The 23,339-nt window shown below is 44.0% G+C and overlaps 2 protein-coding genes across 5 annotated transcripts in view; one reads left to right on the top strand and one right to left on the bottom strand.

Annotated features, from left to right (window-relative positions):
• LOC118389308 (syntaxin-8-like) overlaps window positions 1-11,221 on the top strand; it is a 53,390-nt gene extending 42,169 nt beyond the window's left edge. Inside the window, exons 1-3 of one of the 3 annotated variants that reach the window (XM_052490327.1) lie at window positions 5,504-5,728; window positions 5,760-7,021; window positions 7,883-11,221. In XM_052490327.1, coding sequence (XP_052346287.1) covers window positions 8,815-9,804 — 990 coding nt within the window. In that variant the 5' untranslated portion in view covers window positions 5,504-5,728; window positions 5,760-7,021; window positions 7,883-8,814 and the 3' untranslated portion in view covers window positions 9,805-11,221. Of the gene's footprint in view, window positions 1-1,868; window positions 1,971-5,503; window positions 7,022-7,882 lie in introns of those variants that run through there. The other 2 variants (XM_052490328.1, XM_052490326.1) reach the window with 2 other exon arrangements.
• Window positions 11,222-11,572: 351 nt separating this feature from the next.
• LOC118371627 (netrin-1) overlaps window positions 11,573-23,339 on the bottom strand; it is a 107,312-nt gene continuing 95,545 nt past the window's right edge. For both annotated transcript variants that reach the window (XM_052490324.1, XM_052490325.1), the window contains 2 exons: window positions 19,329-19,403; window positions 11,573-14,091 (listed from right to left, as the gene is read on the bottom strand). In XM_052490324.1, the coding sequence (XP_052346284.1) occupies window positions 13,763-14,091; window positions 19,329-19,403 (404 nt within the window). In that variant the 3' untranslated portion in view covers window positions 11,573-13,762. The remainder of the gene's footprint in view (window positions 14,092-19,328; window positions 19,404-23,339) is intronic.

The following is a 23,339-nucleotide window of genomic DNA, read 5'->3' as shown; positions in this document are numbered from 1 at the left end:
CTGATAGGCCCGGTCCGAGCCATGGAGAGCAGCTGTCATGTATCGGAGCAACGTGCTACATTAGGAAATTGGGAATTATGTCTCTGGAGTGCGGCATGCGAAGAGGGAAAGCGAGTCGGTTCGTTCTTTGTGTACCTATCCCAAGGGATAGCTGGTCGAACTTGTAAGACCGTCTCTTGGTTTCTTTCTCTCTTTTTCGCTGCTCATAAATTGTTGCCTCATGCTAGGATGAGGTGGATGTCCCAGGAGATGTTTTACACATGGCCCTCTCACGTCTCTCAGTCACCCCTTTCCTCTCTGCTCCGCACTTTGCCCCTTTAAAACTGACTCTGCCTGACCCGCCTCACCCAAATTATCCCCAACTTAATTATCTGAGTTGGGCCGAAAGCAGGTTCAGTCAACCACTGATGACTCCACTTACCGAAGCATGTTTTCTCACTGGCGAAGGGGTGTCTCGAAACTAGGAAAGACAACTTACCTAGAGATAAGAATAGTCTGATTATGACCTTCGAACTCACTCGTGAGAATTTCATTATTTAGCCTAGTTGATGTTACGCAGGACGGATGAAAATTATATTTGGAGTAATTTTGTAACTTGCTAGAAAACCCTCTCTTAGCCATGTATGTCTGTCTCAGACATCAGAAAACAGGTAGTTTCCTGGAAATAAGAAGCAGCTTGTTTGAGTTGGCAGCCAAAGGAGACCTGTAGGTGAAAGACTTGCTTTCCTTTCCTGAAAAAACTCCAACTTGCCAAATCGGGTAATATGTGAACAGAGTTTCTGTCCATTCAGTTGGTATTTTTCTCCCAAGTCCACAACACGTCACTGTTCGTGCCCCTAGCTTTTCTTTTATTCTGTCAAAGGTTTGCTGGAGACTGGAGAGGACCTATCATCGAGGCTTGAATTGAACAAACGACGAGCCAGTGCCACACAGCTACAGACGTACCCCCAAACGCTAAAGACGAAATGGATCATTTAGATTCTGTTTAGCAATAAATAATTTAATGTAGCACTCGATCAATGAGCCATGCTGTTTTGACACTTTTTCGCTCATATTTCTTCAGATATTTCTTCATGTTTGTGTTTCATTGTTGAGTAATTGGTTTACTCTGCCTATGAGTTGAATAGCAAGTACAGCAGTGGGAACATTGTCAAAGGCTCTCGCCGCTGAAACACAGTTCACTCAATGCCATACAAAAACAGTCTCTTGCAGCGAGTGAAGCGGTTTAATATGTAAATGCTCACTGCATTTCCTAGGGAGCAAAACTGGTTGAAATGCAACTTTTTTTAAATGACCAGTTTTACAATCATGTCAACCAGTTTTGCCTGCTGGGATTTTGCTGTGCTGTAGTGTTGGATGGCAGTGACCTAAGTCGTGGTCTCGGGTGGTCTCCAGCAGTTGTAGACTACCATGGCTGTCGTGTCACCATGGCAACTCGTCGTTATGAATCGCAGGCCTCCAGCTGGACGGCCTTCAAGACAGGAAGGCCTACTGTACTGCAGCAGCGCCCCGGCTGGCGTCTGTTCCACGAGCAGCCGTTAAAACACAGTAGAGTCACTGATTACATCCAGCATTGATTCAGGAAGTACTGAACGATTTTGAAAGGGAGAAGAGTGCTTTCACACATTCCCCCCATCGCTCGTCTTTTGTCTCGAGGGCTGTTTGAGGCTGCCGACAGCACCTATATAGGCTCCGTTTCCTTCCAAGTCCGTAGCGTTTCTATAAAGGGTGATTTTATTAGCGAGTGCCGAGAGTAGAATCATACTTTTAAAAAAAATGAAAATGGTGGTCTTTGAGATGTACTTTAACTGATATTGAACTAAAGCATCGTTCCAACTAACTTTGTCACTTCTCTCTTTCCCTCTTAGAAATCATCGATGACCTCACCCACCTGGTGGACAAGACGGATGACCGGATCCGCAACGAGACACGAAGGGTTAAGCTGGTGGAGACTAAGTCGGCTTCCTGCGGTGAGCACATCTTCTTTCTCTTTCTTCTCCAGGGTCGCTGCGGTCTGTTAGGCCATTTGATCTGCTCTGTGTTCCTAACCCAACTGTGATAAGTCTGTCTCTCATCCAGATTTATAACCATCGGTCCCATCTCCTTTTTCTCTTTCTGCAGCTCTCAGTACAGTTCAGCGTGCTGTGAATGGCCTAGTAAAGGGAGCATAGACCTTCAGTAATGGGAAAGCCAGACCCAAACTCCAAATGCACTCAGTTATGTGTTATATTGAGTCTCGGTCCTATAATCTCATTCATGATGGTTAAAGATCGTGTTGAAGAGCTCCTATCAGAACCATCTGAAGCTGGATTCTCTCAGAGTGGCTCCATCCATCGTAGTCCATTCAGCGATATCATTGCTGTGCCCACCGGAAGCAGACTCAATGCTGCTTAATTGACCAGAAACAACTACATTGATGACACCGAAATACCAGACAGTGGCGTGGGGATTGTCTCTCACGTCTACTACTCTCTGCTATAGAAAACAGTCCCACATAGGTCCCCATATCCAATCCGCAGTCCCTTACTCTGTGAAAGGGGCTTCCAAGAGTCAGGCTGTAGTACAGACTGTAGTAAGTCAAAAAGCCTTTCTTGGTACCACTTTCAAAGGACTCCCGGGAGCCCGTCTGTAGTGTAGTAAGTCAGCACCACCCTCTCTTGTAACCAGTCTTTGATGGAGTTCAGTGGTTTACAGAGCTAAAGAGGAGCTGTGATGCTGTGTCAATGGGGCCCTCCCTCACCATTACCCCCCAATCCCCTTTAATTTGTTTAACTCGGCTCTTTGGTCTTTAGCCTTTACAAAGCCCGGCTTTCCTCTCTCAATGGCCACCCTGCTTCTTTCTCTCTGCTGGGAAAAAGATATGCCAGAGAGGGGAGGTCGCTAGGCTAGCTACCGTACAGCGAGAACGGGAATGTCAGACAAAGCTTGTTGGCGTCGTCAAGCTATGTTTGCCTTGTAAACGCCAGTCCCCGTCACCTTGGAGATGGTCGCATTGTTGCACCCGGAGGCCCCCACTAACAGGCAAACAGTGGCGCGGGGATACAACCGTAAGATCTGGGGATGCGATGAACGCTCAGCTAATATAACAGTTTATGCCGTTTCTGTCCAGTTACCATGACACCCAGGGAAGGTTTGTTTGAAGATCTCAGAACTAGTGTCACCGGGCACATTGTGCTTACCCAGGAGTCAGTCTCTCTCTCTCTCTCTCGCTCTCTCTTTCTCACTTGCGCGCTCACACACATATCTGTCTGCGATCTATCTCAATGTTTTCTCCCTATCCCTTCTCTTCTCTACAGTGCCAATGCTTGGGGGGATAGTTTGGTTGTCCCCACCCGCTCCATTCCTCCTTTTTCCATCCTCTTTTCTCCTGGTTTGTTTGACACTTGTCTTTGTCTCGTGCAAAGAAATAATTGAAACTAGAACACGCCACACATCTTTTGGAGGGTTTCTCCTCTTGTTCTTGGGTGTGTATTGATGATTCCTGAGCCTGGGCTTTATTTGTTTTTGGAACCCAGCTCGTCCAAAGCCCAGGCTTGAGTGTTATGTCTTCCTTCTGTTCTTCTATGGGTGGGAAAGACTGGCTTTGACAAGGAGACGGGCATACTTGACATACTTTCATAAGAGAAGAAACATCCCAGATTATGCACAGTGGGGGCAGAATCCTGATTTAAGATGTGTGTTTAATTTGAGGATTTAACATAAGATGTTGCTGCTGTTGGGATTTTAACTGTTTGGAGTTGCAGCATTTAGATGAATTACCTGCAGCAAACTCACATCTTCTTATACGTGTACTGATGGAACCTGAGGCTTTTGTTTGCAGTTGTGCCAATCTTTAATCAACCTCTTATACCTTCTGCCAGAGACAAAACAAGGATAGAGAGATGAGTGACTGAGGACGCTGTGGAAAATCCATCCTACCTTTTGTGTTTTGTTGGCAAGCTGAAGGCTATACGAGCACGGGCTGAACATGGTTAGGGGTCATCTCTCCGCTGAAGGGAGGAAGGACCCACATAGCATAACATACCGCCATGGATCCGTCCTGCAGCAACGGGACTGGCTCTTAGGGCAGGCTTGTGAAACCTCCTGGGTCTTGTTGAGACATACTGAGAGTCGAGACACGAGCACATTACAAGTCCTCCAGCCATCAGTCTCACGGTGCTGAGGTTGATTGGGGAAGAGCCACAATCAGACCACAACACGGTTGTGGATTTCACCAGGATATATGGGTGACAAGAAAAACGTTAAAGCTTTTAAAGCTAACTTGGGGTTGGCCTTTTTAAACCGTGTTTAAGCTTTGAGCAAAATGAGAAAGTGAAGGCTGCCCAATTAAAAGATGCAATAAAGTAAAGCCTACTTTTCAATGTCACTTCCCTTTACTGGGAAATGGGTAATGAACAGGTTTTGAGGGGGGTAGGGGGCATTAGAAAGGCAGATGACCCCTTAGCACCAAACGGCCCTAGGAGGGTGGTGTGAGTTTCCCAGGGTTTAAGTGTCTCATCAGGCAACGTTGGGGCAGACCTCTCGCCCTCTCTCCAATGGACTAATCCCATGGGCCTGCGGAGGCTGGAGGAAAACCCCACACATACACATACTCACAGACTCGAATCCCGCAGGTGGCTTGCATCTCAAGTAGGCCTGAATAGTTGGGGCTTTCGAGGGGTTGTCATTGAGGATAGGTAAATGTAACTTCATTTCACTGAATCCCTCTCAGCCTGTTAAGTAAACCTTGAATAATTTTGATGGCCGATATGATCATTTTTTACTCGTCTCCCATGCCCTAGCATTCATTTCAGTGTTGGACCGAAAAAATACTGAAACAAACCATTCAAATCTGGGGCTGTACTAAAACGACAAAAGATCCAAGTCTTTTGTACATATGACGGTGTTGATCCCATGACCTAGAGGGGGTAACAGGTCCCGAATGTCATGGTTTGTCACATTTACAAATGCTTACCTCACCTTTACCACTGGTTTTTGGCTGGCAAGAGTGGAACATTGGATGGCTGTAAAACAATAGATCTGAAACAGCAGTCGCTTTACTGCTTCTTTTTCAAACTCCACAAGCATCCGACAGATTCGATCTGCCCCTCTGAAATGTGTTATTCCTCTGCCAACGCTTTTCATTTGACTGTATATTACGTCAACATGATGGTCATCAACGTGTTCTGAAGTGATATATTCATATTCCAATGGAATTGCTGGAGGATAACTATCTACCATGGTGTGAGAAACCTGAAGGTTCACAGTTAGAAAAGTGGTGACCTCGCAAACCATGTTAACATCAAATTTGACCGGTCTTTTGTGTGCCGAAAAGCTTTGAACCATAGGCAAAGGGTACGAACGGGGGAGGTGTGTGTGTTGGCGAGGGCAGAGACAGAACTACAAATTCCACCCGCATCCCTTCCTTTTCCCCACCAAGTAGGATTTGTCTTACCGATATGTCGGGAAATGCTAAAAAAGGGTGTACCCCAATCCTCTGTCCATCTCTAAAGCTCTTGGGGGGGGGGGGTCACTTTGCTTTGACTGCTGACTGCACTATAGACCCCTTAGCTTCACTGGCAAAGCGTAGTCTCATCTATTTGGCCTGCAAATGTGATTGTTGTCATTGCTTCGTCGAGACTGGGTCAGGAGTAACTTATTTAGTTACTTAGCGGGACGGGGACTGTCCCAAAGAGAAGGGGAGGGAGTGTTAGTTGGGTGTCTGGGGGCTGACGTGACTGGGTGGTAGGTGTCTGGGGGCTGACGTGACTGGGTGGTAGGGAACATATCGCAGAAGAAGATGACTTTATTATCCCAACGATGTACATGAACGTCAAACGTAATTTGACTTCAGAATGTTTATCTGCCTACGCCCTCCGTCAAGTCGAGCTGAATGTAAAGATGACAGCATACTATCCTGTTTTAATATCCTTCACACTGAGGCGTAGTTAATTGTCTGGTGTGTGTGTGTGTGTGTGTGCGTGTGTGTATATTTCTCTTAAGTGTGAGGTGTTTAAAAAGCCATCATGAGGGCTGTTGGGAGGAATGTTCCCACTTGACATTTACGTTGTTGCGGCTCTGCTCACATGTGTAAGTTATCAAGTGGGGAGGTCCTGTCTCGACCAATGATCATTCTGAGAGGTCGGAGACTAGCAGACAGAGCTGTTTTATTGAAAGTTTGAAATAAAAACTTAGGAGAAGAAGGGGAAATAGGACTAGGATTAAGTGGTTACATGTAGAGTATGGTGAATGTGCATAGCCACTAAGTTGTGCCTGCATCTCCTTCACTCAACTCAGACAAAGAGATATTTCCCTCTGAGTGATCTTTCCCTCGGTTTGGAACTGTTTAGTAGTGTATCCTTGCAGTAGCCATACCACCGTATTCAATTAAGGAATTCTAAAAGTAGGAGAAAGTGTCGCAACCAACCAAGCTAACGAGTCATCCAGACCTTTGGACTCGCTGCTGCCACATCCAAGCTTCCTAGCCAAGTCCTATGTCTCATAAGAACATCTGATCTAGAATCAGGTTTGCCTTTTAGAACAAAAGGAACAAGATTCCACAGACGGACGGGACGGACGGACGGGACGGGGGGCTGATCCTAGATTAAGAGTTGTATTCTGACTACGACGCAGGCAATTAGTTCAGCTTGGGTTCATCTTCCCCCCTATCTCTCCCTGTGGACCAGACTGCAATTACGCTGCAGAGTAGAATGCACGACGAGAAAGCCAAGGTATGAAAGAAATGTTAACCAAAAGTGAAAAGGCCGGGAGGGAAAATACCAGCTCGCATGCGAAACGACCACGGACAACTTGAGTCAGCCAGAGACTGTCGACAGCCATCAAGCCATCAGATTCTCCAGGATGCAGTTGTTTGAAAACTTCACCCGATGGTGATGCCGTTCAAGGAGAAACACTAGAGAGCGAGAGAGAGGAAAAAGTGGCTAAACGTGTCCATGGAGTTTTCCATATCTACTGTAATGTGTGGCATGAAGTTGGGAGAGAAATCCCCCTCGCTGCCATGAAAGCTGACCCCGGTTGAGAGGTATGACACTTGACACCAGCCGTCCACCAGTCCTTTTATTCTTACCAACACCTTAGAAAGGTTTCAGGATTTGAAACAGCTGTAGGTTAGATGACAACAGACGAGACAACTGGAAAACCCATTGAACGCTGGTTGTCGGCTCATATGCAAACACAGAATAACTATCCATTTTACAGTCTGGATAATAAATGTTGGTCTTGAACTTTTTGAATAGTTTTTCTACATGTTCTTTATTATCTTGGCCATGATAAAAACGTTAATTTGATCTGTGTCTATATCATTTTCAGGTCCTGTTGGGTAAGAAGCTTTTGATTTAAGTGTGAGGTAGCTACAGTATAATCTTTCAGGTCTCCACAGCATTGGTGGAAAAACATTGATGACCCTTTCTCTCCAGTGAAGTCAGATCTGGAACACATGCCCACTGCAGCGTGATCTGTGCCAATAAACCAGTCACAGTTCTAGATTGCATATAAATGTGTATTAAGTCTTCTTGGTGAAAATGTGCAGGTAATATGAGGGTACTAGCCTAAACACAGGGGCGCAGCAAGGATTTATAAAGTTGGGTAGGGCCAAAGGTCTGAGCTAACTAGACAAAGCCTACCTTTTCCAAGTTTACTGATTGGTTGCTTTTCCACCACCTATTCCTTTGGTCTGTGGCTGTCCAGCTTCGCCTGATCAGAAGAATTTAGACAATGTGTAGAATTCCCTGTCTATGTAACTAGCATGTACTGTACCTGTCTATGTGCTGTAACTACTCTGCATTAGGTACACTTTGTAAAGTTGTTGATTGTTTGAATTTCTGTCGAGTTGCCCCCCCTACAGTACTTATCCTTCGGTTTTGTGTTTCTATTCTTGTTTCAGGGATGCTGGTGGTGATAGTTCTCCTGCTCATTGCTATAGTGGTGGTTGCTGTGTGGCCCACCTAACGAAGAGGCTGAGGGGAGCGTTTTGGACGTCGCACCGTCCGTCGGATGACCACTGAGACTGCGTGGAGAGCCTACAGGGGAGACGAGGCGCAGAGGCACTTATGCAGGTATGTATCAAGCGTGCTGATTTAGGACCAGGTTTGCCTTTTATATTCCAATTAATAAAATGACATAGACAAGGCAGACCTGATTCTAGATCAGCACTCCTTGAATGAGACGCTTGATACATACGGCCCCAGTGCTTCCAAGCCCTGGTATACCCCTGTGCCCTGTTAAACACACACATACACTAATAATGACACACACACGCTCATCCACTTCCCTCCCTCTATATTTCCTCTCTCCTTTCCCCTTGTATGAAAACCGGGTGCATTGTATTGTTCTCTACTGTACCTCGACACTTGGAGAGTTGAGCCCTGGCTTATGGGGAACCAGCAACAATGTTTTATTTTCTTACGTGGGGGTTGGTTGGGTAAAGGGTAGCACTGACCCTACTGTAAGACCTCGCGGGGGGTTCTATCCTAATTCTGCCTGTGGGCTGAGAGGTCCAGGGTTCCGGGTCGCTAATTCTGCTAGCTTAGCAATTCACTCACACATATCATCTCTCACATATCTATACATGAAGTATTATTATTATATTTACCCACTAGCGGTTCTAATGCAATCATTTGTCTTGGGATTTGATCATGTTTACAGGATAATGCCAGCCAAAACACATAACACATTTTTAACATGAACGTGAATCAGTTTAGCTTAATGCAACCTTGTCATTTCTAATAAACAACATTTACAGTTAACAGCACAATCCATGGACTCCTTGGTGTAAAGATATTTGTGTTATATAATATTGGTAATCTACTAAGGATAATGTACTGTATCTATAACATACTCTGCGTTCTTCCACTATGTCAATTTAAAAGCCTTGCAGATGCTCCTAAAGGTTGTGAGATGCTTGCTTGCGTCGGTGTGAACAGTCTAGCTATCCCACTACTGGTCTGTGTGAACAGTCTAGCTATCCCACTACTGATCTGTGTGAACAGTCTAGCTATCCCACTACTGGTCTGTGTGAACAGTCTAGCTATCCCACTACTGGTCTGTGTGAACAGTCTAGCTATCCCACTACTGGTCTGTGTGAACAGTCTAGCTATCCCACTACTGGTCTGTGTGAACAGTCTAGCTATCCCACTACTGGTCTGTGTGAACAGTCTAGCTATCCCACTACTGATCTGTGTGAACAGTCTAGCTATCCCACTACTGATCTGTGTGAACAGTCTAGCTATCCCACTACTGATCTGTGTGAACAGTCTAGCTATCCCACTACTGGTCTGTGTGAACAGTCTAGCTATCCCACTACTGATCTGTGTGAACAGTCTAGCTATCCCACTACTGATCTGTGTGAACAGTCTAGCTATCCCACTACTGGTCTGTGTGAACAGTCTAGCTATCCCACTACTGGTCTGTGTGAACAGTCTAGCTATCCCACTACTGGTCTGTGTGAACAGTCTAGCTATCCCACTACTGATCTGTGTGAACAGTCTAGCTATCCCACTACTGGTCTGTGTGAACAGTCTAGCTATCCCACTACTGGTCTGTGTGAACAGTCTAGCTATCCCACTACTGGTCTGTGTGAACAGTCTAGCTATCCCACTACTGGTCTGTGTGAACAGTCTAGCTATCCCACTACTGGTCTGTGTGAACAGTCTAGCTATCCCACTACTGGTCTGTGTGAACAGTCTAGCTATCCCACTACTGGTCTGTGTGAACAGTCTAGCTATCCCACTACTGGTCTGTGTGAACAGTCTAGCTATCCCACTACTGGTCTGTGTGAACAGTCTAGCTATCCTACTACTGGTCTGAGCTTGGTGGTCTAAAGCTATTCGATCTACACCCAGCATTCTTAGCCCTCTACTGTACTTCCCTAAGTCACACATGGAGCTGTTGATAGAAGTGTGTATGTTTACGCCCAAGACTCCGGCTTCAGAGACCCATGGCAGACATTGAATGATTTAAGACGATAGAGAAAGAGAGGCAGAATAGAAAAAGAACGAGTCACACTAGTGGCGACTTAACAGGAGTTTATTTCAACTGAATTCTGGATTTAGTTCTACCATCTTGGTGTTCAGTAGTTATTGTTTCCTTCTTAAAATCACAAACATCTAAACAACCACAAACAAGTAACAAAAAAAAAAGACAGAATAAAATCCACAATGTCTCGTGTCATTAAATATATCCATATATAATAACCATAATATATTAGTACACATTGTAAAACAAACATCGCAAAAAATGGTTTTGCAAAGGCCAACACAGCTAAACAACATTTACAATTAAAAAGTATGAACAAAAGCAGCGTTTTGACAGATCTGCGGTCGTAATATTTCATCAAAGCGGAGGACATTGTCAATCCATTGCTTGGAATACTGATCTAAAATGTACATCATGGGGATACAGAGACAGAATGGGAAAAACGATTGAGGTTTGATTATATACTATGTGCCAAACAGAAATACATTTACATTTAATGTCACGAGTATGGATATAACGATGAAAGGAAGTAACATGTAAATATATGTATAAATACGTGTAATATGTCATCTGTAATATTTCAATACACCAGCACAAAGCATGTGTATTTATATGACTGATCTGTACACAGAGAGAAACCGTATGGAACACAGATGCTGGCAATCAGACACTCAATGTACATCTGTTTGGTTTGAAATTAAAGAAAGTTGTGGTTTTAATTCATTTGGGGATAATCAGGTGATTGAATTACAGGATTTTCCCCCCTCCTAGTTCTCGTTTCGCCCTCTTCGAATCGTTCTGAACTGAATTAATTTGACAGCCTTGTAAGAGACATTGAAGAATGTCTGCAGCTGTTGAATAGCTGCTGCTACGGCATCCATATTAGGAAGACCACTGAAAGGTTTGCTTGAAATCTGATGACTTGCTCATATGGATGCCGGACACCACTCAAGACAGAATTTTCAAGAACTCTAGAGTGGCAGGCAGTCCAGCTTGTAACATGTATATCTTATGCACAAGGGTGAGGTCTATGGATGGTTAAGTGGGGGGAGAAGGGGTATGAAGACTAATAATGACTAATAATGCTTGTGTAATAATGTTTGGAACAGTCCACTGTTCGTCAGAGGTAAACTGCATTCTTACATTTCTCTTGCCTCAATACAACAAGAACATAAATACTGTTCTTAGGTGTGCACTCTGTCCGTTCTCTTTGCTAAAATCTACAATCAATAAATTGAAGTTAATAATAGTTTTATTATCTAGATTTTTTTCACATAAAAAATACTACCTATACAGATCTTTTATTGTTGACTGCCAATCCCTGTTTTAGTACCTTGGGGGAAGAGGCATGTTTCAATTAGAAATGCTTGACTCATTGTGATTTTACATTTTTTTTGCATCCAAATAGTGTGAATTTAATACGACACAGAAACAATTCTGTGCCGATTGGTGAATAGCCTACAGCCTACATTAGGAAATATTGTTCCTATGAAGAGGTCGTATACATATGTACATTGTAACGCTTTCAATTCAATATGTACCAATATCTCACTGCTTGGTTAATCTGAAAACAATCCGATTTGTGTTGTCCACACACAGGGCCTAGTGTGGTAGCTCGTCTATTTGAAACCTTAGGTATGATAAGGTTTTATATTCACATCATTGGTTTTGTGTAAAGCATGTGTACTATATTATAATATTAATGTGAATTCATATTTCATACATGTACACCTTCAATATCAAATAAAAAAACATCTATATACTAAATCTGGGCAACATGGGGAAGAACCGCACTGCTTTCTGTCTCTTAGAAGGACTGGCTCCAAAATCACTCGATCATTAAATATATACTGAACAAAAAAATAAAAGCAACATGTGAAGTGTTTTATGAGCTGAAATAAAAGATCCCAGAAATTTTCCATATGCACAAAAAGCTTATTTCTCTCAAGTTTTGTGTACATATTTGTTTACCTCCCTGTTAGTGAGCATTTCTTGTTTACCAAGATATTCCATCCACAAGACCGGTGTGGCATATCAAGAAGCTGATTTAAACGGCATGATCACTACACAGGTGCACCTTGTGCTGGGGACAATAAAAGGCAGTTTTGTCACACAACACAATGCCACATGTGTCTCGAAGTTTTGAGGGAGCATGCAATTGGCATGCTGACTGCAGGAATGTCCCCCAAAGCTGTTGCCAGAGAATTTAATTTTCATTTCTCTACCACATCTGGCTTTCTCACATGCGGGATCGTCTGAGATCAGCCACCAGGGCAGCTGATGAAACTGAGGAGGACTTTTATCTGTAATAAAGCGCTTTTGTGGGGGAAAAGTCATTCTGATTGGCTGGGCCTGGCTCCTCAGTGGGTTGGCCTGTGCCCACCCAAGGCTGCGCCCCTGCCCAGTCATGTGATATCCATAGATTAGGGCCTAATTCATTAATTTCAATTGACTAATTTCCTTATATTGAATTGTAACTCTGTAAAATCATTAATTATTGCATGTTGCACTTATGTTTGTTCAGTATAATTGAACCAAACATTGATAAAATATTAAAACAAGTGATCCTAAATAGAGATTGAAGATCCTAAACTGAAATCTGGTTGTTATTGTTCTAATAGCAGGAGCCTTTGTGGAATCCCAGACCTTTTGAATGCAGTCTGTCATCTTCTTGGGAATCCAACAATAGTATTATTAAAAACACTAACCATCAAATTAGACAGCAGCACCAGTCAAAAAGAGAGTAAGGACACTGTGTCCATATTAGGACATCAACTCATCTGACGCTGTCCTAATATGGACGCCATGTATTTGACATAAGAACCATCCTTTTTGGAGACAGGTTGACATGCAGTTTGAAACTGTACAAGAGTGTGTTAATCACCACAATTCACAATGAGCATTCATTAATTTCAGATCATTCTGAATACTGAAACCGGACAAAGAGAAATGTGTAGATTTTAAAAGAATATCCTCGATTAAGCTTAGTTAACAATGCTAGAGTCAAATATTTTGTACACCTTTTAAGAATGGACATTCATTTTCTTTCTTCCCATTTCACTGTCTGCATCTAGGGGCCAACATTCAATCAAATGTACAATATGTCACACCCGTGATATAATCAAAAAACGTAGCTAGTTACTGTGCGTTTTATGTCACATACACATACGACCAGGCGAAGCGCAAGGGCAACCTATTTGATAATACATGAAAGGTGCATTTCCAAGGCGCAGAACCAATGTTATTTTATGCCACTTTTTACTGCACTGCCAATAGGATACACAATGTCAACACAAAAAAAAGCGAGTGAGGACGTTTGACGATGCAGGCTGGTTTGTCAGGGATATTATTAGCTAACCCTAAAAACGACGGAAAACAGAGCTTGTGATAATGCAGTGGCTTGATTGGTGGTGTCTTCGCACCAGCACAAAATGCTCATAAAATAGGGTTATGAAATATCAATATGAAAAAAAATGAAAACCCAAATAACTTTATATATACTGGTAATAGGTGCAAACTTGGCAAATCCACAGAGACAAATCTCGAAGGAAAAAACCAACGAAGCAATGACACCTGCAGCGTGAGCTCCTTCACAAAAGTCCACTAGAAAAGATCTTCTCACTAATATTCTCTTCGTGCTTCTACTCGGAAAAGTAGCGACAACGCACAGGCCCTTTCTGTCCTTCCTCAGTCTCCCTCTCTCTCCCCCCGTCCTTTTTCAACACCCACTCGTCCGTTCTCCTGTCCCGCGTTCCATTCCCTCGCTCCAGGCGTCGGCCGTACTTTCCGCCTATGCCTTCTTGCACTTGCCTTTCTTCTCACGTTGCTGGAACTTCCTCAGCCGACGGGCCCATGTGTCTCTCCACTGGATGACCAGGGAGCCCTTATCGGCCACCACTCCAGACTGCCCTGGAGAATCCTCATTGTTACCCAGGAGCAGGTACTTCTTCCCGGTCTTGATCTTTGGACACTTGCACGCCACATCCTTGGCCCTGACCCACAGGAACTGGTCGCCGCGGCGGATGCGGCTCTCGCCCTGCTTGTAGACAGAGATGATGTTGACGGTGAACTTCCACCAGTCGCCCGCCTTGTCCGCCTTCAGAATGTGCACCTGGACAGCTGGGGAGGGGAGAGAGAGACTTTAACCGAAGAGTTATTTACAATGTATTTTTGTTTTGTCTTTGTGTGCGACTCAATACTAGCATTAGAATTTCCTGCTCAATGGGATACACAGTACAGTGCTGTTATTCCTATCTCTATCACTGGGGTTCGTGTCTGTATCACAGACTTCAATTACAACCCCATCCATGTCCTCTTGGCACAGGAGAGCAACCCGGTCCTTATCGTCTGCTCCATTCCTTCCTGCTATCCTGACTGTGACCTTGCTCTTTTTCTCTAGACCGACAAGCCATGATCCTAGCAACAGTTGCTATGTCACCCTGGGACAAAATAATTCAGTTTGACCGAGTCAGACATTTCCCATGGAATCCCTTTTCCTTCATGCAAAAACTTTGCCAAGACATCTCTCTCTCATCTCTCTCTCATCTCTCTCTCTCTCTCTCTCTCTCTGGCCGTTCTGTATGACTGGAGGGAGAGAAAAGTGCTAGTGTATCTCCCACTACAGATGCAGGATCTTAATTTAATCACCCTGTTGCAGGTGAAGTTTCCTGCAACATAGGACATTTAAAACTTGTAGTGTCTTTGAGTTTTAAAAAGGTTTCTACTGTTTGTAATTTAAACTTTGTAATTTCAGATTTGATGTTCCCTTACAATACAAACATGTCCATTAATTATAATCCACATAGTAATTTACATTTCCTGTTGCTGTAGGATTATTTTCCTGCTGTAGGAGACTGGCTCATATTAAGATCCTACATCTGTAAGTCAAGTATGGGTATCAGACAGACAGTGAAGCAGGCAATACTGACGGCGGGTATCCTGTTGTCTGTAGCTGAATCCTCTAGCTCTTAGTCCTCTGTGTCCACTGGTCCATGTGCGTCTCCAGTCAGACTAGCACCATGAGACGCTGGGATCTCCACTGTCCAAGCGGCATTACAGGACACTGAAAACACCATAACTGACAAAGCCTCAAGAGCAGGGTTCTGTTCTATTCTCTCTTTTTTTTAAGTGAGGTTGGCTTCTCCATTTGGCGCTGATTCTAGTGGAGTCATCAGCAACTACCTACTCAACCGGCCCAAGTGGACAGGAGACTGGACCTGTAACCTAACCAGACGCCCATCAGAGGCTTGTATCCTCCAAGGGAAATGCTGTCAAGACAAAGTCGTCCGGTAGCAGATCCAGCTCCACGTCCATTATAGATGTCAGGGGATTTGATTTGGGGCGTGATTAAGAGGCAGGGATGGGCTGTAAGGAGATGGGGTTTTGGGGGAGCGGCTCTGTGATAGTATGATTTATTACGGAGAGGATCAAGGAGTGCGACGTTGACAATATGTTCCATTGCTCGCCAACAGCTCTCAAACGCAGCATAGATCACCTTAAAATGTAACAGCAGTCGTTAAACCAGGGGTCATTCGCTTAACCTGAGCGTGAATGTAATGGCTCTCTCAATGGCTCCAAATGAGACGTGTCCTGCACTGCACTGCAGATTTGACGCCATGCATGGTAGATCACAGGGTTATCAAAAAGGGCCCTAGTGTTCTTTTCTGCTAGCATTAGCATTCCTGGTGTCTTTAATAGTAATATTAGCATGGGCATTGGTTGAACTGGCTGTTGACCTGGTGGTGAACCCTATTGGTGCCCTCTGTCACCCTGTCCTTCCCTGGTGTCACCACTGGAAGGCGCTCTTTGTTTGTGTCTGCACAACAACACCGGGTGAAACCCTGAGAGACCAAACTGTAAATAACTTAACCTATTGTTAAGCCCTGTTCCACTGTCATTTCAGGCCTTTTGTATGGATAAATTGCTGTATCCAAGTGGTTCTCTATGGGGGTTGGAGTGTGTCTGCATATTATCCAGCATAGACCCAAGGCACAGCGAGACAATGCACTCCTAATGCTCTGCGCCACACCGGGACCCTCCAGTAAACCTTCCTGAAGTGTAAAGTGCGAGGCGAGTCTTATCCCTGTACAGGACCAGTACAAAGCCCCCCTGAGGTATGGCGAGGCAGGGAGAAAATGGATTAGACCCAGGCCTTGGCAGGGAGGCCGGCCCCAGGGCCCATGGCAGGTTAGGGAGGTCTGCGTAGGGCTTGGGTAATGTTGGAGAGGGCCAGGGGGGAAGCAGAGGAAATTGCCTGTAATTGGACATTGAGGAGAACAGTAAGAGTAAAACAGTGGGGGTTCCCTTACTGTCGCCTGCTCTGAAGCCCAGGAGCATGTACCCTAACCCCACTGTGGACCATTACACACACACACACACACACCATGCCTTCCCTGAGGCATGCTGGGGTGGTGCTGGGATCACTCATCAATACCAGCAGGTCCCCTCTACACACTCCTCCTCCGGTGCCTGCCAGACCTGCCCGCCTGTGAAAGACTAGGACGGGGGTAGAGGACACTCCCTGTGTTGTTGAGCTGTGCTCTCAACACTGCTGAGTCTGAGCTACGGTGAGACACACTATGATGTCTTGATGACATGCACCTGGGGTGCACCTGGGTAGGGTCCCACCTCATTCCCCATCTCCTCTCCCCTATGGGTCTTCAGTGGGCACTGACAAGCTCTGACTCATAGACAGACTTATTTTCAGTGTATAAGGGTAAGAGTTTGTACAGCTGAAGACCACAACACATCACTGGGCTTCCCCAGGACAGAGTGCGTCTCCCTACGGGGGGTCTATTGACTCTTGCGTGGGCCTGAGAGGTGAAACATGGCCCCGTTACACTCCATTGGAGGTGCATGTTCCAAATCCTCCACCGAGGGCTCCTAATGCCTGACTCACTGGAGACCCTAACTGCTACACCTCCTTCACACATGAGCTCCGCTGCCGGGGATCAATGATCCACAGAGCTTTTGTTTTTTACCACTCATTAAACCTGCTCGCCTACAAATGGCTACAAACTAGATACTGTGGTGCAGAACTTTTCTTTATTTTTGTATTTTTAATTTATTTCACCTTTATTTAACCAGGTAGGCTATTTGAGAACAGGTTCTCATTTACAACTGTGAGCTGGCCAAGATAAAGCATAGCAGTGTGAACAGACAACACAGAGTTACACATGGAGTAAACAATTAACAAGTCAATAACACAGTAGAAAAAGAAAAAAAAGAGTCTATATACATTGTGTGCAAAAGGCTTGAGGAGGTAGGCGGATAATTACAATTTAGCAGATTAACATTGGAGTGATAAATGATCAGGTGGTCATGTGCAGGTAGAGATACTGGTGTGCAGAAAAGCAGAAAAGTAAATAAATACATACATTTGCATATACATGTGCATGGCAAGCATTTACCAAACACCACACGGTAGAGTATTTTCACATCTTTAAACTTCCATCTTTTTTTTAGCAATTGCCTCTTAAAGAGGACACCATTCTGTATACATCTGGCCCTTCTTCGGACACTGTGCTAACAAACCTCCAAACGAGCTTCAACACCATACAACACTCCTTCCGTGGCCTCCAACTGCTTTTAAATGCTAGTAAAACTAAGTGCCGATTGCTGCCCGCACCCTCCCGCCAGACTAGCGTCACTACTCTGGACGGTTCTGACCTAGAATATGTGGACAACTACAAATACCTAGGTTCCTGGTTAGACTGTAAACTCTCCTTCCAGACTTACATTAAGCATCTCCAATCCAAAATGAAATCTAAAATTGGCTTCCTATTTCACAACAAAGCATCCTTCACTCATGCCACCAAACACACCCTCATAAAACTGACTATTCTACCGATCCTCGACTTCGGCGATTGTAATTTACAAAATAGCCCCCCACACTCTACTCAGCAAACTGGATGCAGTCTATCACAGTGCCATCTGTTTTATCACCAAAGCCCCATATACTACCCACCACTGCGACCTGTATGCTCTCGTTGACTGGCCCCCACTACATATCCGTCGCCAAACCCACTGGCTCCAGGTCATCTATAAGTCTTTGCTAGGTAAAGCTCCGCCTTATTTCAGCTCACTGGTCACCATAGCAACACCCACGCGCTCCAGCAGGTATATTGCACTGGTCATTCCCAAAGCTAACACTTCCTCTGGCTGCCTTTCCTTCCAGTTCTCTGCTGCCAATGACTGGAACGAATTGCAAAAATCTCTTGAGGCTTTTATCTCCCTCTCTAACTATAAGCATCAGCTGTCAGAGCAGCTTACCGATCACTGTACCTGTACACAGCCAATCTGTAAATAGCACACCCTACTACCTCATCCCCATATTATTACTTACCCTCTTGCTCTTTTGCACCCCAGTATCTCTACTTGCACATCATCATCTGCACATCTATCACTCCAGTATTAATGCTAAATTGTAATTATTTTCGCCTTTAGGGCCTATTTATGGCCTACCTCTCTACTCTTCTACATTTGCACACACTGTACATAAATAGATAAATTGTTCTTTTATTTTATTGACTGTTTGTTTATGTGTAACTCTGTGTTGTTGTAAATGTGAACTGGTTCTCAACTGGCCTACCTGGTTAAATAAAGATGAAATAAAATCAAATAAAAAAGAGCTGCAATGAGAGAATTTAAGCCACTTTTCATTTGTGGCACCATGCCTGGATCCAACCCTTCAACAACTCAGGAACAATGCCTGGGCTGTCATTCATTCAATCTGCCAAGGTATTTTCAGGCAGGATGCCCCTTCTTGGTTGACTGATTTAACAGACTGGCTTCAATCAGGTCGGGGTCAAACCTCCACAACCTTCACCAGGGTCTTAACCACCTAAAGCACCTTTTCAACCTTTCAACCTTTTCAATGGCCAGGGCAGCTGGATGGGATGGCCACAGGAATGCCTGTCTGAAAAGGCCCATCCTTTAAGTTCCCCTTAATGAGGACCTTTAGGCGCGCACCCCAACTGTCCGTCACACCAACTTTGCTTTATCCATTATCCGCCTTGCCCTTAAATACCTGCTGGGCTGTCCATCATCCCGGCACCCCTCCCCCCTTCGCACCCTCTCCATCCTCACACCCTAAGCTCTTCTCTCTGATAGCTTGTCCCCCCTTTGTTTGATCCTTTGACTTTCTTTCTTGAAAAGCTGGAGTAAGCTGTCGCTAGAATGCCCAGGAGCTGTAGGGTTGTCCTGCGGGGATGCCTGGGCTTGGTGCTGGGTGTTGTAAATAAAGATGTAGCTAGCTACTTGAGCTAGCTGAGTTCCCAAGTCCACCAGGGCTCAGGAGGCAGCGTGAGCTTCTACTGTAGGATTGTAGACTGTACAGAGGATTGAACTCAACTCACCGTAATCTTTCTTGCAGTATTTCTTCATGTTGATCTTCAGTTTGCCTTTCGACGCCTTGCAATAGGAGTCACAGTCTGAGCGAGAGAGAGAGAGAGAGAGAGAGAGAGAGAGAGAGAGAGGGAGAGAGAGAGAGAGTGAGCGAGAGAGAGAGAGCCAGAGAGAGAGCCAGAGAGAGAGAGAGAGAGAGAGACAGAGAGAGAGAGAGAGACAGACAGAGAGAGAGAGAGACAGAAAGAGAGAGAGACAGAGAGAGAGGGAGAGACAGAGAGAGAGAGAGAGAGAGAGAGAGAGAGAGAGAGAGAGAGAGAGAGAGAGAGATCCACACTAGGTTAAAACAACTAAAGAGGGAGCAACACAAACTAAATGTAAATCATTTGGCCTGAAATTATATAGTACTCTTGGTTGAAAAATCCATCCCCATATACTATACCAGGGAGCATAATTTAGCCGCAGAATCTCAATAGCTTCTAAAAAATAGCTAAGTTTTATCACTTACAGTTGGGAAATCACTCTCATCAAATATAGAACAAGACTAGCTGTTTGACTATTAAACTCATGGGTACACTAGCAATAGATGCCAGTCATGACCTAAATGGAAGCTGCCATCTATGGATTATACATCTATGGATTATACATCTATGGATTATACATCTATGGGTTATATATCTATGGATTATACATCTATGGATTATACATCTATGGGTTATACATCTATGGATTATACATCTATGGATTATACATCTATGGGTTATACATATATGGGTTATACATCTATGGATTATACATCTATGGGTTATACATCTATGGATTATACATCTATGGGTTATACATCTATGGATTATACATCTATGGATTATACATCTATGGGTTATACATCTATGGGTTATACATATATGGGTTATACATATATGGGTTATACATCTATGGGTTATACATCTATGGATTATACATCTATGGGTTATACATCTATGGGTTATACATCTATGGATTATACATCTATGGGTTATACATCTATGGGTTATACATCTATGGATTATACATCTATGGATTATACATCTATGGGTTATACATCTATGGATTATACATCTATGGGTTATACATCTATGGATTATACATCTATGGTTGGTTGCGGCTGTCAGTTTGCCTTTTTCCAAATACAACCGGGATAAAAACGTACAGCTAAAAAGAGAAGACTAATCTGTCTGTAGAAGCTTTAAAAGAAAACTCAATTTTGAGCAATTTTGAGTGATTCTGAGCAAACAGCGCTGTTTTTCAAAAGTAGCTCATCTTGAGATATGGCTATTGACACGAGCGCATCGGCCATCACCGGTGAGTAGCCAAGGCTTCATCTTCATTATTGGGGGGGTGCCACTGAGAAGTCTATTTCGTAACCTACTGTAGCCAAAATGTAAGAGATAAACGCAGACAATCTGTACATTACCTCAGAAATAAAATGTTGGCTGCCAGTCGTTCGCTCGATTTAGTTCCAAATGTATGGACGAGCCCCAGATGTTCTTTCTATATGTTCCGTTGCCATGGTCGCTGACAACCTTCTTCTTCCTTTCTAGCTAGCACAGTCACGAGCTCTGCCGCCAGAATAACAGCAAAGTAGCCGCATTTGTGTTTGTTTAAGCTGTATTCTTATTGACATTCATTTGGATACATCCATAACGATTTTGCCTGGCATAGCTAGAAAAGCCTGCCTTCTCGTCAGGACACTCGCCACTGTTCATTACGAGGAGACAGCATTGCAGAGCAACACTAGAATAGAAGCTGGCTAAATACACTGAACAAAAATATAAACGCAACATGCAACAATTTCAAAGATTTTACTAAGTTACAGTTCATATTAGGAAATCAGTCAATTGAAATAAATGAATTAGGCCTTAACCTATGGATTTCACATGACTGAGAGTACAGATACCTTTTAAAAAAATAAGGTAGGGGTGTGGATCAGAAAACCAGTCAGTATCTGGTGTGACCACCATTTGCCTCATGCAGCGCAACACATCTCCTCCGCATAGAGTTGTCCAGGTTGTTGATTGTGGCCTGTGGAATGTTGTCCCACTCCTCTTCAATGGCTGTGTGAAGTTGCTGGATGTTGGCCCGAACTGGAAAACTCTGTCGTACATGTTGATCGAAAGCATCCCAGACATCCTCAATGGGTGACATGTCTGGTGAGTATGCAGGCCATGGAAGAACTGGGACATTCTCAGCTTCCAGGAATTGTGTACAGATCCTTGCAACATGGGGCCGTGCATTATAATGCTGAAACATGAGGTGATGGCGGTGGATGGATGGCACAGCAATGAGCCTCAGGATCTCGTCACGGTAGCGGTATGTATTTGAAATGCAATTCTGTTCATTGTCCTTAGCTAATACCTGCCCATACCTTAACCCCACCGCCACCATGGGGAACTCTGTTCACAACGTTGACATCAGTAAACCGCTCGCCCACACGACGCCATCTGCCCGATACAATTGAAACTGATTCATCGGTGAAGAGCATACTTCTCCAGCGTGCCAGTGGCCATCGAAGGTGAGCATTTTTCCACTGAAGTCGGTTACGATGCCGTCAGGTCAAGACTCTGGTGAGGTCTACAAGCACACAGATGAGCTTCCCTGAGACGGTTCCTGAAAGTTTGTGCAGAAATGATTTGGTTGTGCAAATCCACTGTTTCATTAGCTGTCCCGGTGGCTGGTCTCAGCCGATCCCGCAGGTGAAGAAGTCGGATGTGGAGGTCCTGTGCTGGCGTGGTTACACGTGGTCTGCGGTTGTGGGTCCGGTTGAATGTAATGCCAAATTCTCTAAAACGATGTTGGAGGCAGCTTATGGTAGAGAAATGAACATTTAATTCTCTGGTGGACGTTCCTGCAGTCAGCATGCCATGCACACTCTCAAAACATGAGTAATCTGTGCCATTGTGTTGTGTCCCAAAACTCCTAAGTGAGGATTTGACAGCATAGCGCCACTTGCATCAGGACTACAACAGTGTGGATCGGGAAAATGTTCATCACTCACCACGTTAGGTCATCAGATGCTCCCAAAAATGATGTCTCTGCAAAAAATTCTACTGTAGAAAACGTTTCCCCTGTTGAACCTGCATTTACAATGTATACAATTTCAGTATGTGTGGTTTTTGGTTTAGCTTTTTGTAACAAGTACGGTCTGCATGTGTCGGCGAATATTGCGTAATGATTGCAAGGTGTCCCTGATATCTTTTCCAACTGTCCCGTTATCTGGTTTTAATGTCCATTCCCTTCTAACCAATCAGAAATGAGTACTCAACCATGCTATGGATACTTTTAATAATGTACAATCTGTGTGTATTTATATATATTCCTCCTAATAATGTACAATCTGTGTGTATTTATATATATTCCTCCTAATAATGTACAATCTGTGTATATATATATTTCTATATATATTCCTCATAATAATGTACACTCTGTGTATATACATTTCTCCTAATATCTCCTATCATATAAATGACGTTAGGCAAAATAAAATCCAAACCCATACTAAAAAAACTCATGTGGAAATCCTCAAAAGGCCTCTACTCAACGTATGCCATTATGCAAATACAATTAGAGATGCATCCGATGCTTTATTATTTATATATATATATATATATATACACATACACAAGAGAAAGGAGTTGGCATAGCCACAGGAAGATGTTTTGATTTGGGGGTGCAAAAAAATATCTAATATATATACTTCTTAATAAAAAAAATATTAAGAAATATATATATATATATTTCTTAATATTTTTTTTGCACCCCCAAATCAATACATCTTCCCGTGGCTATGCCAACTCTTGTAAACTCAACCGCTATGTCCCTCCAAACCCCACTTTTCAGACCCCCACCGACTTACTTTCTGGCCCCCACCGACTTACCCCAACTCCCATTCCTTTTCAACTCGCCCCCCAAACCCACCCTTCGAGACCCCCCCAGGGCCGTGTCAAGCTTTGGCATTTATTGCAATAGGGGAACCTAGGGGTGGT

Source organism: Oncorhynchus keta, chromosome 32 (assembly GCF_023373465.1).
Source record: "Oncorhynchus keta strain PuntledgeMale-10-30-2019 chromosome 32, Oket_V2, whole genome shotgun sequence".
NCBI lineage: Eukaryota > Metazoa > Chordata > Actinopteri > Salmoniformes > Salmonidae > Oncorhynchus > Oncorhynchus keta.
This window is presented reverse-complemented; position numbering and strand designations above follow the sequence as displayed.